Below are 13,368 nucleotides of genomic sequence, written 5' to 3'. Positions count from 1 at the left end.
GGTAAATAATTGCCTTTTACGGACCCGTCCTACGCTCCGCTTGGATTGCTTCAGACTGCGCCTACTCCAAATATGGAACGACGTGAAATCACGTGTGCCGAACACTACACCATGATGATCTCATCCCCCCATGCTCTCTGTCGCCCAGCAACGAGACAATTGTACCCATGTTCCACTGAAACCGAAACCAGTTAAATGTCATCATAATTGTATTGCTCAAAGCATAAAATTCTTTAGTTTCTTGTACAGAAATAATTTATTCAATTATTTCCTCATTTTTGAGTGAAGGAAGATTTACGAAGAATGTACAAAGACTATCTTCCATCTTCCTTCAAATGTTATTGTTGTTGTTGCTGTTGCTGCTGCTGCTGCGGGCTGCTGCTACTGGGAAAGTACCTTTGTTTAGTACTCCTCAGCGCCTTCGCCCTCACCCTCGCCGGAGTCCATTCCGACCTCCTCGTAGTCCTTCTCGAGGGCGGCCAAATCTTCACGGGCCTCGGAGAACTCACCTTCCTCCATACCCTCTCCGACGTACCAGTGCACGAAGGCACGCTTGGCGTACATCAGATCGAACTTGTGGTCCAGACGGGCCCAGGCCTCGGCGATGGCCGTGGTGTTGGACAACATGCACACGGCACGCTGCACCTTGGCCAGATCACCGCCCGGCACCACGGTCGGGGGCTGGTAGTTGATGCCGACCTTGAAGCCGGTCGGACACCAGTCCACGAACTGGATGGTGCGCTTCGTCTTGATGGTGGCGATGGCCGCGTTGACGTCCTTCGGCACCACATCACCACGGTACAGCATGCAGCAAGCCATGTACTTGCCGTGGCGAGGGTCGCACTTGACCATCTGGTTCGCCGGCTCGAAGCAAGCGTTGGTGATCTCGGCCACCGACAGCTGCTCGTGGTACGCCTTCTCGGCCGAGATGACCGGGGCGTAGGTGACCAGCGGGAAGTGGATACGCGGGTACGGCACCAAGTTGGTCTGGAACTCGGTCAGATCCACGTTGAGGGCACCGTCGAAGCGGAGCGACGCCGTGATGGACGACACAATCTGGCCGATCAGTCGGTTGAGATTCGTGTAGGTCGGGCGCTCGATGTCCAGGTTGCGACGGCAGATGTCGTAGATGGCCTCGTTGTCGACCATGAACGCGCAGTCGGAATGCTCCAGGGTGGTGTGGGTGGTCAGGATGGAGTTGTACGGCTCGACCACGGCCGTCGACACCTGCGGGGCCGGGTAGATGGCGAACTCGAGCTTCGACTTCTTGCCATAGTCCACCGACAGGCGCTCCATCAGCAGGGAGGTGAAACCGGATCCGGTACCGCCGCCGAACGAGTGGAAGATCAGGAAGCCCTGCAGGCCCGTGCACTGATCAGCCAGCTTGCGGATGCGGTCCAGCACAACATCGACGATTTCCTTTCCGATCGTGTAGTGTCCGCGGGCGTAGTTGTTGGCGGCATCTTCCTTGCCGGTGATCAGCTGCTCCGGGTGGAACAGCTGGCGGTACGTGCCGGTGCGCACCTCATCGACGACGGTCGGCTCCAGATCGACGAACACGGCACGGGGCACGTGCTTGCCTGCGCCAGTCTCGGAGAAGAAGGTGTTGAACGAGTCATCACCGCCTCCGATCGTCTTGTCCGAGGGCATCTGACCGTCCGGTTGGATGCCATGCTCCAGACAGTACAGCTCCCAGCAGGCGTTTCCGATCTGGACACCGGCCTGTCCAACGTGTACGGAGATACATTCACGCTGTGGCGAAGAGAGGTAAGGGAGGGAAAAGGTGGCGAATTAGAACATTTCTTTTCATTTGGAGTTGCAGAGTCGGACTGTACTTTTGCCGGAAGGTATTGGCGGTTTGTTCATCCCTCTCCTCAACATTATGGCCATCGAGCGTGCCAACATGCAAAATTATTCAAAGGACTTTTCGCTATTGCCTCAAGTGATTAAAGATTCAAAGCCAGAAAACGGGCTTATTTGTCTATTGCCCACTGAGGCGAACCACCAGGTTCCCACATTCACGATGACCTCGCAGACCCCGACGACCTCTTTTCCATGCGCACTGGCTCTGCCTGTGCTTCTCGCGAGAGTTGCTTTTTTCCTACTGGAATCCAAGATGGCACCGCACTGCGGTATGCGGTCCCGATGGTGTGACTCATCGCCAGCAGGGGGCCACCATCCAGATCGATTTCGACCAACGCCCTTTTTTCTTCTATGAACATTTTTTACGTTTCAGTGCATTTTTGTCGCTTAATGCGCACCAAGAACAGGTACGGTGGTTTCTTCTACACTAACGGTAATTGAAGCAAATAAATGAAGGCATCGTGGCGGGTGCCGAAAATAGCCGGCAAGCCAAAAAGCGGATGACGTGGAACAAGCATCACCGCGAACGAAACGAGGTTATGTTCGATGATGCCCCGATTCTGCCGGAAGGGCACAATTGAATTGACGGACATCGTTCTGGTCCTCCCCCTTGCTTGTTTGACCAATTGCTGTACTCACCATGTTGACTAAATGCCTTGGTTAACACTTCACACAGAAAACTGGAATAACTTCACGTTTGTACGGGATTCCGCTTGGCGCAGCTGACAAGGACGCTTTCCAAACAGATTCGGTTTGAATGAAACAGCCGCTGCTTTTCAGTTTTATACAATCGACAGGAACGCTCTGGAAACCGGACCGACGCTCTCTCTGCTAACGGTCTTTTCTCGCACTTGCCAATTATCGCGTGGGTACAGTCTATGGTTCGATACTTCTGGTGGATGAAGGCATCGCGGAAAGGGAGAAAATGATGGAAACGGCCTATTTGTAGGCAATTGGAGTGGTGTTATTTGTGTGTTTGATCATTTATGGATTGTTTTGAGGAGGTTCAATTAGAATTAATGCAGGAATGGGGCATTTTTAGCGACATGTGCATCTCGGCAGGGGAGCGAGCGAAATGGAGAGAAAGCGATATGAGAGAGAACACAAGAGAGTATTTTAATATTGAGAGATAGCTAGACTTGATACATGGAGAGAATATTTCTCATCATCCTACCATGTAAATTTTCTGTTCCTATTAGCTAGAAAGAATAATCAAAGAGCATTTGGCAAAAAACAAACAAAAAATACTAGGAGAACAAAATAAAATAAAGATTTATGTGGTAAATAATAAAATTGATTTCATTTTATTTTACAGCAAATAATCTTCTATTACTGCTCGATAATTTCGTTATTCCATTTGCAACGTCTAACCACTGCTTAATGAAATGGAACGATCGTGTGAACACTTTTCTCTCCAAATTTCCTTCCGCTATTCTCTTTCTCTCCGAACACAACAATTTCTCTCCATTTCGCTCGCTCCCCTGCCGAGATGCACATGTAGCTAAAAATGCCCCATTCCTGCATTAATTCTAATTGAACCTCCTCAAAACAATCCACAAATGTTCAAACACACAAATAACACCACTCCAATTGCCTACAAATAGGCCGTTTCCATCATTTTCTCCCTTTCCGCGATGCCTTCATCCACCAGAAGTATCGAACCATAGACTGTACCCACGCGATAATTGGCAAGTGCGAGAAAAGACCGTTAGCAGAGAGAGCGTCGGTCCGGTTTCCAGAGCGTTCCTGTCGATTGTATAAAACTGAAAAGCAGCGGCTGTTTCATTCAAACCGAATCTGTTTGGAAAGCGTCCTTGTCAGCTGCGCCAAGCGGAATCCCGTACAAACGTGAAGTTATTCCAGTTTTCTGTGTGAAGTGTTAACCAAGGCATTTAGTCAACATGGTGAGTACAGCAATTGGTCAAACAAGCAAGGGGGAGGACCAGAACGATGTCCGTCAATTCAATTGTGCCCTTCCGGCAGAATCGGGGCATCATCGAACATAACCTCGTTTCGTTCGCGGTGATGCTTGTTCCACGTCATCCGCTTTTTGGCTTGCCGGCTATTTTCGGCACCCGCCACGATGCCTTCATTTATTTGCTTCAATTACCGTTAGTGTAGAAGAAACCACCGTACCTGTTCTTGGTGCGCATTAAGCGACAAAAATGCACTGAAACGTAAAAAATGTTCATAGAAGAAAAAAGGGCGTTGGTCGAAATCGATCTGGATGGTGGCCCCCTGCTGGCGATGAGTCACACCATCGGGACCGCATACCGCAGTGCGGTGCCATCTTGGATTCCAGTAGGAAAAAGAAAGCAACTCTCGCGAGAAGCACAGGCAGAGCCAGTGCGCATGGAAAAGAGGTCGTCGGGGTCTGCGAGGTCATCGTGAATGTGGGAACCTGGTGGTTCGCCTCAGTGGGCAATAGACAAATAAGCCCGTTTTCTGGCTTTGAATCTTTAATCACTTGAGGCAATAGCGAAAAGTCCTTTGAATAATTTTGCATGTTGGCACGCTCGATGGCCATAATGTTGAGGAGAGGGATGAACAAACCGCCAATACCTTCCGGCAAAAGTACAGTCCGACTCTGCAACTCCAAATGAAAAGAAATGTTCTAATTCGCCACCTTTTCCCTCCCTTACCTCTCTTCGCCACAGCGTGAATGTATCTCCGTACACGTTGGACAGGCCGGTGTCCAGATCGGAAACGCCTGCTGGGAGCTGTACTGTCTGGAGCATGGCATCCAACCGGACGGTCAGATGCCCTCGGACAAGACGATCGGAGGCGGTGATGACTCGTTCAACACCTTCTTCTCCGAGACTGGCGCAGGCAAGCACGTGCCCCGTGCCGTGTTCGTCGATCTGGAGCCGACCGTCGTCGATGAGGTGCGCACCGGCACGTACCGCCAGCTGTTCCACCCGGAGCAGCTGATCACCGGCAAGGAAGATGCCGCCAACAACTACGCCCGCGGACACTACACGATCGGAAAGGAAATCGTCGATGTTGTGCTGGACCGCATCCGCAAGCTGGCTGATCAGTGCACGGGCCTGCAGGGCTTCCTGATCTTCCACTCGTTCGGCGGCGGTACCGGATCCGGTTTCACCTCCCTGCTGATGGAGCGCCTGTCGGTGGACTATGGCAAGAAGTCGAAGCTCGAGTTCGCCATCTACCCGGCCCCGCAGGTGTCGACGGCCGTGGTCGAGCCGTACAACTCCATCCTGACCACCCACACCACCCTGGAGCATTCCGACTGCGCGTTCATGGTCGACAACGAGGCCATCTACGACATCTGCCGTCGCAACCTGGACATCGAGCGCCCGACCTACACGAATCTCAACCGACTGATCGGCCAGATTGTGTCGTCCATCACGGCGTCGCTCCGCTTCGACGGTGCCCTCAACGTGGATCTGACCGAGTTCCAGACCAACTTGGTGCCGTACCCGCGTATCCACTTCCCGCTGGTCACCTACGCCCCGGTCATCTCGGCCGAGAAGGCGTACCACGAGCAGCTGTCGGTGGCCGAGATCACCAACGCTTGCTTCGAGCCGGCGAACCAGATGGTCAAGTGCGACCCTCGCCACGGCAAGTACATGGCTTGCTGCATGCTGTACCGTGGTGATGTGGTGCCGAAGGACGTCAACGCGGCCATCGCCACCATCAAGACGAAGCGCACCATCCAGTTCGTGGACTGGTGTCCGACCGGCTTCAAGGTCGGCATCAACTACCAGCCCCCGACCGTGGTGCCGGGCGGTGATCTGGCCAAGGTGCAGCGTGCCGTGTGCATGTTGTCCAACACCACGGCCATCGCCGAGGCCTGGGCCCGTCTGGACCACAAGTTCGATCTGATGTACGCCAAGCGTGCCTTCGTGCACTGGTACGTCGGAGAGGGTATGGAGGAAGGTGAGTTCTCCGAGGCCCGTGAAGATTTGGCCGCCCTCGAGAAGGACTACGAGGAGGTCGGAATGGACTCCGGCGAGGGTGAGGGCGAAGGCGCTGAGGAGTACTAAACAAAGGTACTTTCCCAGTAGCAGCAGCCCGCAGCAGCAGCAGCAACAGCAACAACAACAATAACATTTGAAGGAAGATGGAAGATAGTCTTTGTACATTCTTCGTAAATCTTCCTTCACTCAAAAATGAGGAAATAATTGAATAAATTATTTCTGTACAAGAAACTAAAGAATGTTATGCTTTGAGTAATACAAATATTATGACATATCACAGATTTCAGTGGAACGCGGGTACGATTGTCTCGTTGCTGGGCGACAGAGAGCATGGGGGGATGAGATCATCATGGAAATGTTCGACACACGTGATCTCACATCGGTCCATATTTGGAGTAGGCGCAGTCTGAAGCAATCGAAGCGGAGCGTAGGACGTTTCCGTAAATGGAATTTGTTTTCGTCGATGTTGATCTGGCCTTCGTTACAGTGCATACAATCGATTTCCCCATCCCTTGGTTATGGAAGGAGCAAACACGATATCATGTTGTGGATATCAATCTTGAAATTATATAAAAAAGTTCTTTTACGCTTCCACATCTCAATAAAGATCCTTCGAAAGAAACACTTAATTCGATGGAAAAACTCTACATCGGTTGAACTTGGATAATAAAAATGCAAGGAACTTTTTTGATCGTTACAGTGAATTCTGTTGAAGAAAAAAGCTTTTACATTTAATTCTGCTTTTCCTAATTATAATTTTCCCATGTATTCCTCTCATTCCATGTATGAAATGGGCTGTGAAAAAGTGTTTCAGAATCACCCTGTGGTGCTGCATGGGCATCTTTATTAAAATGAATTGAAATTAATCAATCTCTTTTGAGAGACAGCCTTTTATAGTTTAAGTCATTAAGTCATAAAAAACTCTCATTTCTTTTCACTTTCAATTAATATACGCTCCTTTTTTACGTCTCTTTTCAAACATTTGGGAAAATTTAGCGATTTCCGAACTGAACTTTCATTTTCGTTTGACAACTGATTAGCAAACGTCAACTCGCGAGGTGGAAAGTTTGTCGCAAGCAGAGTGACCAGAAATACCGATTTATCTGTATTCCTACCGATTTTTTATATGCCTACCGATTCACAGATGACCGCCCTAAAACTACCGATTTTCCATTTATCCTACCGAAAATCACAGATATTTGATTTTTCAGTCGTTTAAGCTTAATCTGTGGCGCTTGGGATGCCATTTCAAGGATTGTTAACCACATTTGTTACTTAACGCGCTGATGCACGTTTGTTTGCCTGGCACTTTTAATCCGTTAAAATTTAATGTTCATAATAAGTAGAAAATGTCAGTTGCGTGGATTCCGAAAATTTCTCGTTAAAGAAAAACATTTAAATTTGAATTTGAATCTCGCTGTCGGCGGTTAAAGCTTACCCGACAGACAAAGAGAATGAAATTTTCAGGCGAGGGGAAGGTACCCAAACAGCCAGCTCGTACTTTATAGCTGATTTAGGGCTGTTTAACGAAAAATCGTTCCGATGTCGTACTTTGTGGCTGATTAAGATATAGACGGTACTTTGCGGAACTATGGAGCTTTTTAACAGGCACATGGTACTCTTTGGAACTTTGCGGCTGATTAACACTATGTGTAGGGCTCATGATGGAACTTTCAGGCTTGTTAAGAACGTGTACCGAACTTGGTGGAACTTCATAGCTTTTCAATGCATGACATCGGTACAAGGTGGGTCTTGTCGAAATGTCAAAGACAGACGCCGCCAATCATCTCATTGCAGCTGTACAAGTTAGATTAGTTCTTTGAAGGAGGGATTTTGAAGGAATTGATTGTGATTGTACAGTAAATTGTGATACGTTTCGTGTAATTTATGAATATTAAGGATTTAAAAATATACACATGTACACAAACAAAACAAATCCTGTTGTTTATTTCATCGATGACGCTTGCTTGAAAATAAAACACAAAGAAAAATAATCCCCGGCACCGTAGCTTATGGAAGCTGCTTAGGCGCTATTTAGAAGGACCGCCTGGAACTTTGATGCTGTTTATCTACTGCAAAAGGCGAATTAGAGCAGCGATCTTTAGCGTGCCAAAATGAGCTGCTTAATCAATTCTGGCTATTTGGGTAGAAACACACGGTGGGGGTCCGGCCCAAGATCGGATCCGAAGTCCGTTGTTTTGGGCTGATAATTAATGAATGGCGGATGGAGCGCTACCACAGGGAGAATGCGCTCTCTTGCTCATTCTTCTTCTTCATTTGGCACAACAGTCGCTGCCGGTCAAGGCCTGCCTGTACCCACTAGTGAAGTGGGCTGAGCTTTCAGTGAGGCAGCGCTCTAGCAGCAATCGAACACGACATCGAACATGAAAAATATATGGGATTTGACATGTTCGATTTGATAACCAACAAATCGAACATGTCAAATCCCATACATTTTTCATGTTCGATGTCGTGTTCGATTGCTGCTAGAGCGCCGGGTGACTTATTGGTACCACAGCAGGATAGTCAGTCCTACCTATGGGGGGTCGGTCTATTCGGGGCTTGAACCCACGATGGGCATGTTATTAAGTCGTTCGAGTTGACGACTGTACCACCAGACCGGCGCTCTCTTGCATGCCTTTAAAATACACGAGGCGCCGTCAGGGAAAAGAACGCTCGCTCGCGCTGTTTCATTGTATTTTCCTCATATCCTCATTCCTCCTTTCCGTTTCTCCCCGAACAAGCTGCACTAGTGCGAGCGAGACACCGATACCACCATGCCGCTGCGAGAAAACCAAACTGAGCGCGCAGGCTGAAAGTGAACGCACACTTTCACACATGTGTAATTGTGTGAGTGCAAAAACTGTATGGAAACCAAAACACGCTCGCGGCTCTGCGTAATTCCGTGTATTTCCAACCGTCTCCCCCTGCTTCTACATGCCCCTCGTCTGAAAGTCTCACACTTTTTCATTTTCTTTGCTAGCAGGATAATTATTAAAATAATTGATTAAATTTAAATTGTTGCGTTCTGAACAGTGCTCCTGCCGAAATCTGCGAATATAATCTGGCCACACTGGTCCGCAGGTCATGCGAGCTTTTTGGCGGCCACCGTCGCAAAACCGTCGCAAAACGTCAAAACCGGCGTCGCATGTACTGCAAACCGACGTCGCCAGCGAGCGAAACTCGCAACGATTTCGAGGCGCTGGCGACGGTCGTTTTTGACGTTTTGCGACGGTTATTGACCTTTCGAGCGAGCTTTTGCCCTGCGAGCCAGTGTGGCCAGATTATATTGGCAGATTTCGGCAGGAGCACTGTTAAGAACGCAACCATTTAACCGTCTTGTGTACGACCAAAAAACATTACGTAATCGTACAACCGCCTACCCGGGTAGGCTATACAATTTGTATGGAAGAATGATGTTTTTTGTGATTAAAAGAGTATGGCTGGTATTATTTAATCCGTTCGTAGCGGGAACGTACGGCGCTCACATGAAATTCTAGGGATGGCAACACATTTCTTGCGCCCAGCCCTACAACGCCGCCGTGTCCTACAACGTAACCGTGCGCATAAATGTGACAACTGTTCAAACGTACAGTGAACATTTGCTGCGATAGTCAAGTGGGCAACCAATTTTTTGTGCAGCTCTGTAGTGTCTAGTGGTGTTTTCGAAATTTATTTTTGTTCATGAACAGTTGTTCATGAACAACAACCTATAGTTTTTGATGAAAATAATATTCTACTAACGATTTATCGATTGATTCAAGGTGAATTAATCATAAAACTAGTGGATTATTTAATTTTTATATGAATTTGACATTTCTTAGACCATTATCCGTGCAAATCGATTAACCGGCAAACGCCCGGTCCCGAGCTGCCCGGATAATCGACGTTCCACTGTATATGCTACAAGACTGTTGTGTGTGTCGGGTCGCAGCTTATGATCGAGTGCGAACCCTCGGTAGCCCGATCGCTCCCGAAGCTTTTAACGGCCATTCGGACGTCGGATGCTGTTTTTTGAGGAAATTGTACTGATTTGACACATCAATTGCAAATTGCCAAATAATTTCCGTTTTGATCGAATGTTAAAAACTATTTCAAAAGGTTTAAAACAGTTATATTCAGTCAGAACCATATCAAATAATTCATAAAGTGACTAAAACCGCCCCCTACTTGCAAAATTACACGAAAATTTGTGATATTTTAGCTGGAAATCACGAGATTCGACATACGCGGAAATTCGAGATACGCGGTATTTTTAACCGTGTATCTCGGGGACCGCCTGTATATTTTATAGATCGTCAACATATATGTTTATACAACAAGCAAAACAATTGAAAAATGTATATAACTTTTGAAAGAAACGTAAGTAAAACTTAGAAAAAGACATAAGCATCCACTTAAAACATGTGGCAAGGCCGGTTGGGGTGTTGGAGTTACTGCACATTTTTGATTAAAAAAAATATTGATAGGATTTTTAAAATTCTAATTTTACAACGATATGTTATAAAACATTATTATGAACTTATAAGACAGTTTTCATTCAAATCTTACAACAAATTCAAAAGATATACTTTTTTAATCACAAAAAACATCATTCTTCCATACAAATTGTATAGCCTACCCGGGTAGGCGGTTGTACGATTACGTAATGTTTTTTGGTCGTACACAAGACGGTTAAATGGTTGCGTTCTTAACAGTGCTCCTGCCGAAATCTGCCAATATAATCTGGCCACACTGGCTCGCAGGGCAAAAGCTCGCTCGAAAGGTCAATAACCGTCGCAAAACGTCAAAAACGACCGTCGCCAGCGCCTCGAAATCGTTGCGAGTTTCGCTCGCTGGCGACGTCGGTTTGCAGTACATGCGACGCCGGTTTTGACATTTTGCGACGGTTTTGCGACGGTGGCTGCCAAAAGCTCGCCTTGCCCTGTAGGCAAAGTGACCAGAAATACCGATGTATATATATTTGGGTTTGAAGGAAAAAATCTCAATTTTGTGTAATCATTGAACGATGAAACTCAGCCAAACAATCAAATCAATCTAAATAATCCAGCGAAAATCAAATTACAGCACGTACGATAAAATCGTATCCAATGGAGCACTGCAGTGGCCCTAAGCGGTCGCGTGGAGCCCCAAGAAAAAGAACTTGCCACCACTGAGAAAAAAGAATGAGCGTCTTAGTCATTCTTTGGTTTAGAATTCCTAGTACCATTTTCAGATCAACACTTCAGAAAGACCTTCATTTGTGTAACCGCTGAACCAAATCTAATCCATATCCTAAGTAAAGGATGCATATTCTTTTGAAATGGAACTTTAATTTTGCGCATTAGTACCCCCCCCCCCCCCCATCACGCTTAACACTTCTTTCGCTTTCACTTCTTTCAACTCGAGTTAAGTTTCGAGTTTTAACCTACCGAAAACTACCGATAAAATTTTGATGCGCCTACCGAAAACCGCCAAAATAATCTGGCCACACTGGTCGCAAGAAACTTTGGAGGAGCACTCGCAGTGTTGTCGTGGGAGATAGATAAATATTAGTCTAATTATTCTAAGCGCAATGACATTGTGACGTGTACGCGAACGTGTGTGTACCTGCTGCCCCTGCCGCCATCGCTTCCGCACACGTTTCTGCGGCCCAGAGGGAGGTGGGCCACCTTCCCTTGAAACGGCCCGCTATTGATCGGGCGGAACACTCGCGCTCCTCGAACGAAGCCGTCGCCCCATCAGATGAAGCAATTCAACGGCTCCATCTCGCCGTCCTCGTCCTCATCGTCCTTGCCGTTCGCCAGTTTGGGATCGGGTAAGACCTCTTCCAAGCAGTCGTCCGGCTCCACCATCATCGACACCGGGATGTATCTACGAGATTGGCGGAAAGCGCTCCGTTCACCACCGTCGTACAGGATAGGCAACAGGACGATCCGGCTACAGGTACACTTTACCTGGGTGCTGGCGACACTGTGCGCGTTCCTGCTGCTCGTGCTGTACATCTCCTCCAGTCCTTCGTCGTTGCTGAGCGATGGACCGCCGACGAACAGCTTTCTGCGCACTTCCGCCATAGTGTACAACCACACCTATCCGCTGACCAGTCCGATCGTCAGTAGCGGCATCTACTCGTTCCGGGTGGGCATCATTGCGGATTTGGACACCAACTCGGCGCTGAAGAAGAATCAGTGGGGCAGCTACTATCTCAAGGGCTATCTCAGCTTCATCCCGTCCAAGCGTTCGATCACGGTGTCCTGGGACGAGGGTGAGGCGAAGGCACTGCAGTCGGGCTTTGCGCTCAAGGGCCGCGGAATGGAGCTGTCCGAGCTGGTGGTATTCAACGGCAAGCTGCTGACGTTTGACGATCGTACGGGTTTGGTGTACGAGATTGAGGGCGAGAAGGTGATTCCGTGGGTGCTGCTGATGGATGGCGACGGCCGTACGTCCAAGGGCTTCAAATCGGAGTGGGCCACGGTGAAGGATCAGGTGCTGTACGTTGGATCGATGGGCAAAGAGTGGACGACCTCGGCCGGCGACTTTGAAACGCACGATCCCATGTACGTGAAGGCTGTCACGGTACACGGAGAGGTAATTGCCGCGAGCGACGAGTGCAACGAATACCACGCACCATCGCTCGCGTACCACGCACATTCAACGTTATTCTCGATCATTTCAGGTGTACCATCTAAACTGGATTAACCACTACAAAGCCATCCGGAAAGCGATCGGCATCGAGTGGCCCGGGTACATGATTCACGAGTCCGGTGCATGGTCGGAGGTGCACCGACGGTGGTTCTTCCTGCCCAGGCGCTGCTCCCGCGAGCGGTACAACGAAACGCGCGACGAGCATATGGGATGCAACTTTCTTATATCGAGCGACGAAACGTTCCAAAACATTCGCGCAATCGAGCTGAAACGGAACGACGTACCGGCGACGCACGGGTACTCGAGCTTTAAGTTTCTGCCCACCAGCAACGATGAAATTATCGTTGCCCTATCGACGGAGGAGCTGAACGGCAAGACGTCCAGCTTCATCAGCGCGTTCACCGTCGAAGGCGAGCAGCTGATGGTGGAGACGCGCATCAACACGGAGTACAAGTACGAGGGGTTAGAGTTTATCTAGAGCGCGGGTGCTGGGCGGGTTGGGCACTTGGGGTTGCCATAGTATTCCACTGTTTTTTGTACATAGTAGCCATGAGTCTGAATGTTCCCGCTCGCTAGGCAGCTAGGTTAGACAATGACACTTTAATCCGCAACTGATACCGCTTCCTTGGCACGGGCCCGGTAATTGGGTCAAAACACTCATGCTCAATGCCAAAATAGATCATCACCTTGTTTGTTTTCTCTGTTTGTGTAGCATCAGGGTTAGGTACTCCCCCAAAGGAGGTACACAAGCAGGACATCCCTTTCGTGCAGGCTCGTGTGTTGGCAGGATGGCCAAACCATCTCGTTGTGATATAGTATTTCTGTTTTGTTCGTTGTACAGCAATTATTTTTAAATAAACACAACCATGTCGCTCTAATTCGAACGGTATTTCGAATGCTGTTATCAAAAACCAATTTGACAGTGTAAAAAAAAAAGGTT

At 48.4% G+C, this 13,368-nt stretch overlaps 3 protein-coding genes across 3 annotated transcripts; 2 read left to right on the top strand and 1 right to left on the bottom strand.

The window, feature by feature from the left end:
* Positions 1–232: 232 nt before the first annotated feature.
* On the bottom strand, positions 233–2,630 carry LOC120896934 (tubulin alpha-1 chain-like). Its single transcript, XM_040301464.1, has 2 exons — positions 2,503–2,630; positions 233–1,752 (listed from the first exon to the last, which is right to left on the bottom strand). Exons 1-2 carry the CDS (start codon positions 2,503–2,505, stop codon positions 403–405), a joined length of 1,353 nt encoding a protein of 450 aa, XP_040157398.1. The 5' UTR covers positions 2,506–2,630; the 3' UTR covers positions 233–402.
* A 1,000-nt stretch (positions 2,631–3,630) lies between these two features.
* On the top strand, positions 3,631–6,040 carry LOC120896935 (tubulin alpha-1 chain-like). Its single transcript, XM_040301465.1, has 2 exons — positions 3,631–3,767; positions 4,521–6,040. Exons 1-2 carry the CDS (start codon positions 3,765–3,767, stop codon positions 5,868–5,870), a joined length of 1,353 nt encoding a protein of 450 aa, XP_040157399.1. The 5' UTR covers positions 3,631–3,764; the 3' UTR covers positions 5,871–6,040.
* A 5,227-nt stretch (positions 6,041–11,267) lies between these two features.
* Positions 11,268–13,306, top strand: LOC120896114 (soluble calcium-activated nucleotidase 1). Its single transcript, XM_040299989.1, has 2 exons — positions 11,268–12,371; positions 12,460–13,306. Exons 1-2 carry the CDS (start codon positions 11,529–11,531, stop codon positions 12,904–12,906), a joined length of 1,290 nt encoding a protein of 429 aa, XP_040155923.1. The 5' UTR covers positions 11,268–11,528; the 3' UTR covers positions 12,907–13,306.
* The last annotated feature ends 62 nt before the right edge of the window (positions 13,307–13,368 follow it).

Source organism: Anopheles arabiensis, chromosome 2 (assembly GCF_016920715.1).
Source record: "Anopheles arabiensis isolate DONGOLA chromosome 2, AaraD3, whole genome shotgun sequence".
Lineage (NCBI taxonomy): Eukaryota > Metazoa > Arthropoda > Insecta > Diptera > Culicidae > Anopheles > Anopheles arabiensis.
This window is presented reverse-complemented; position numbering and strand designations above follow the sequence as displayed.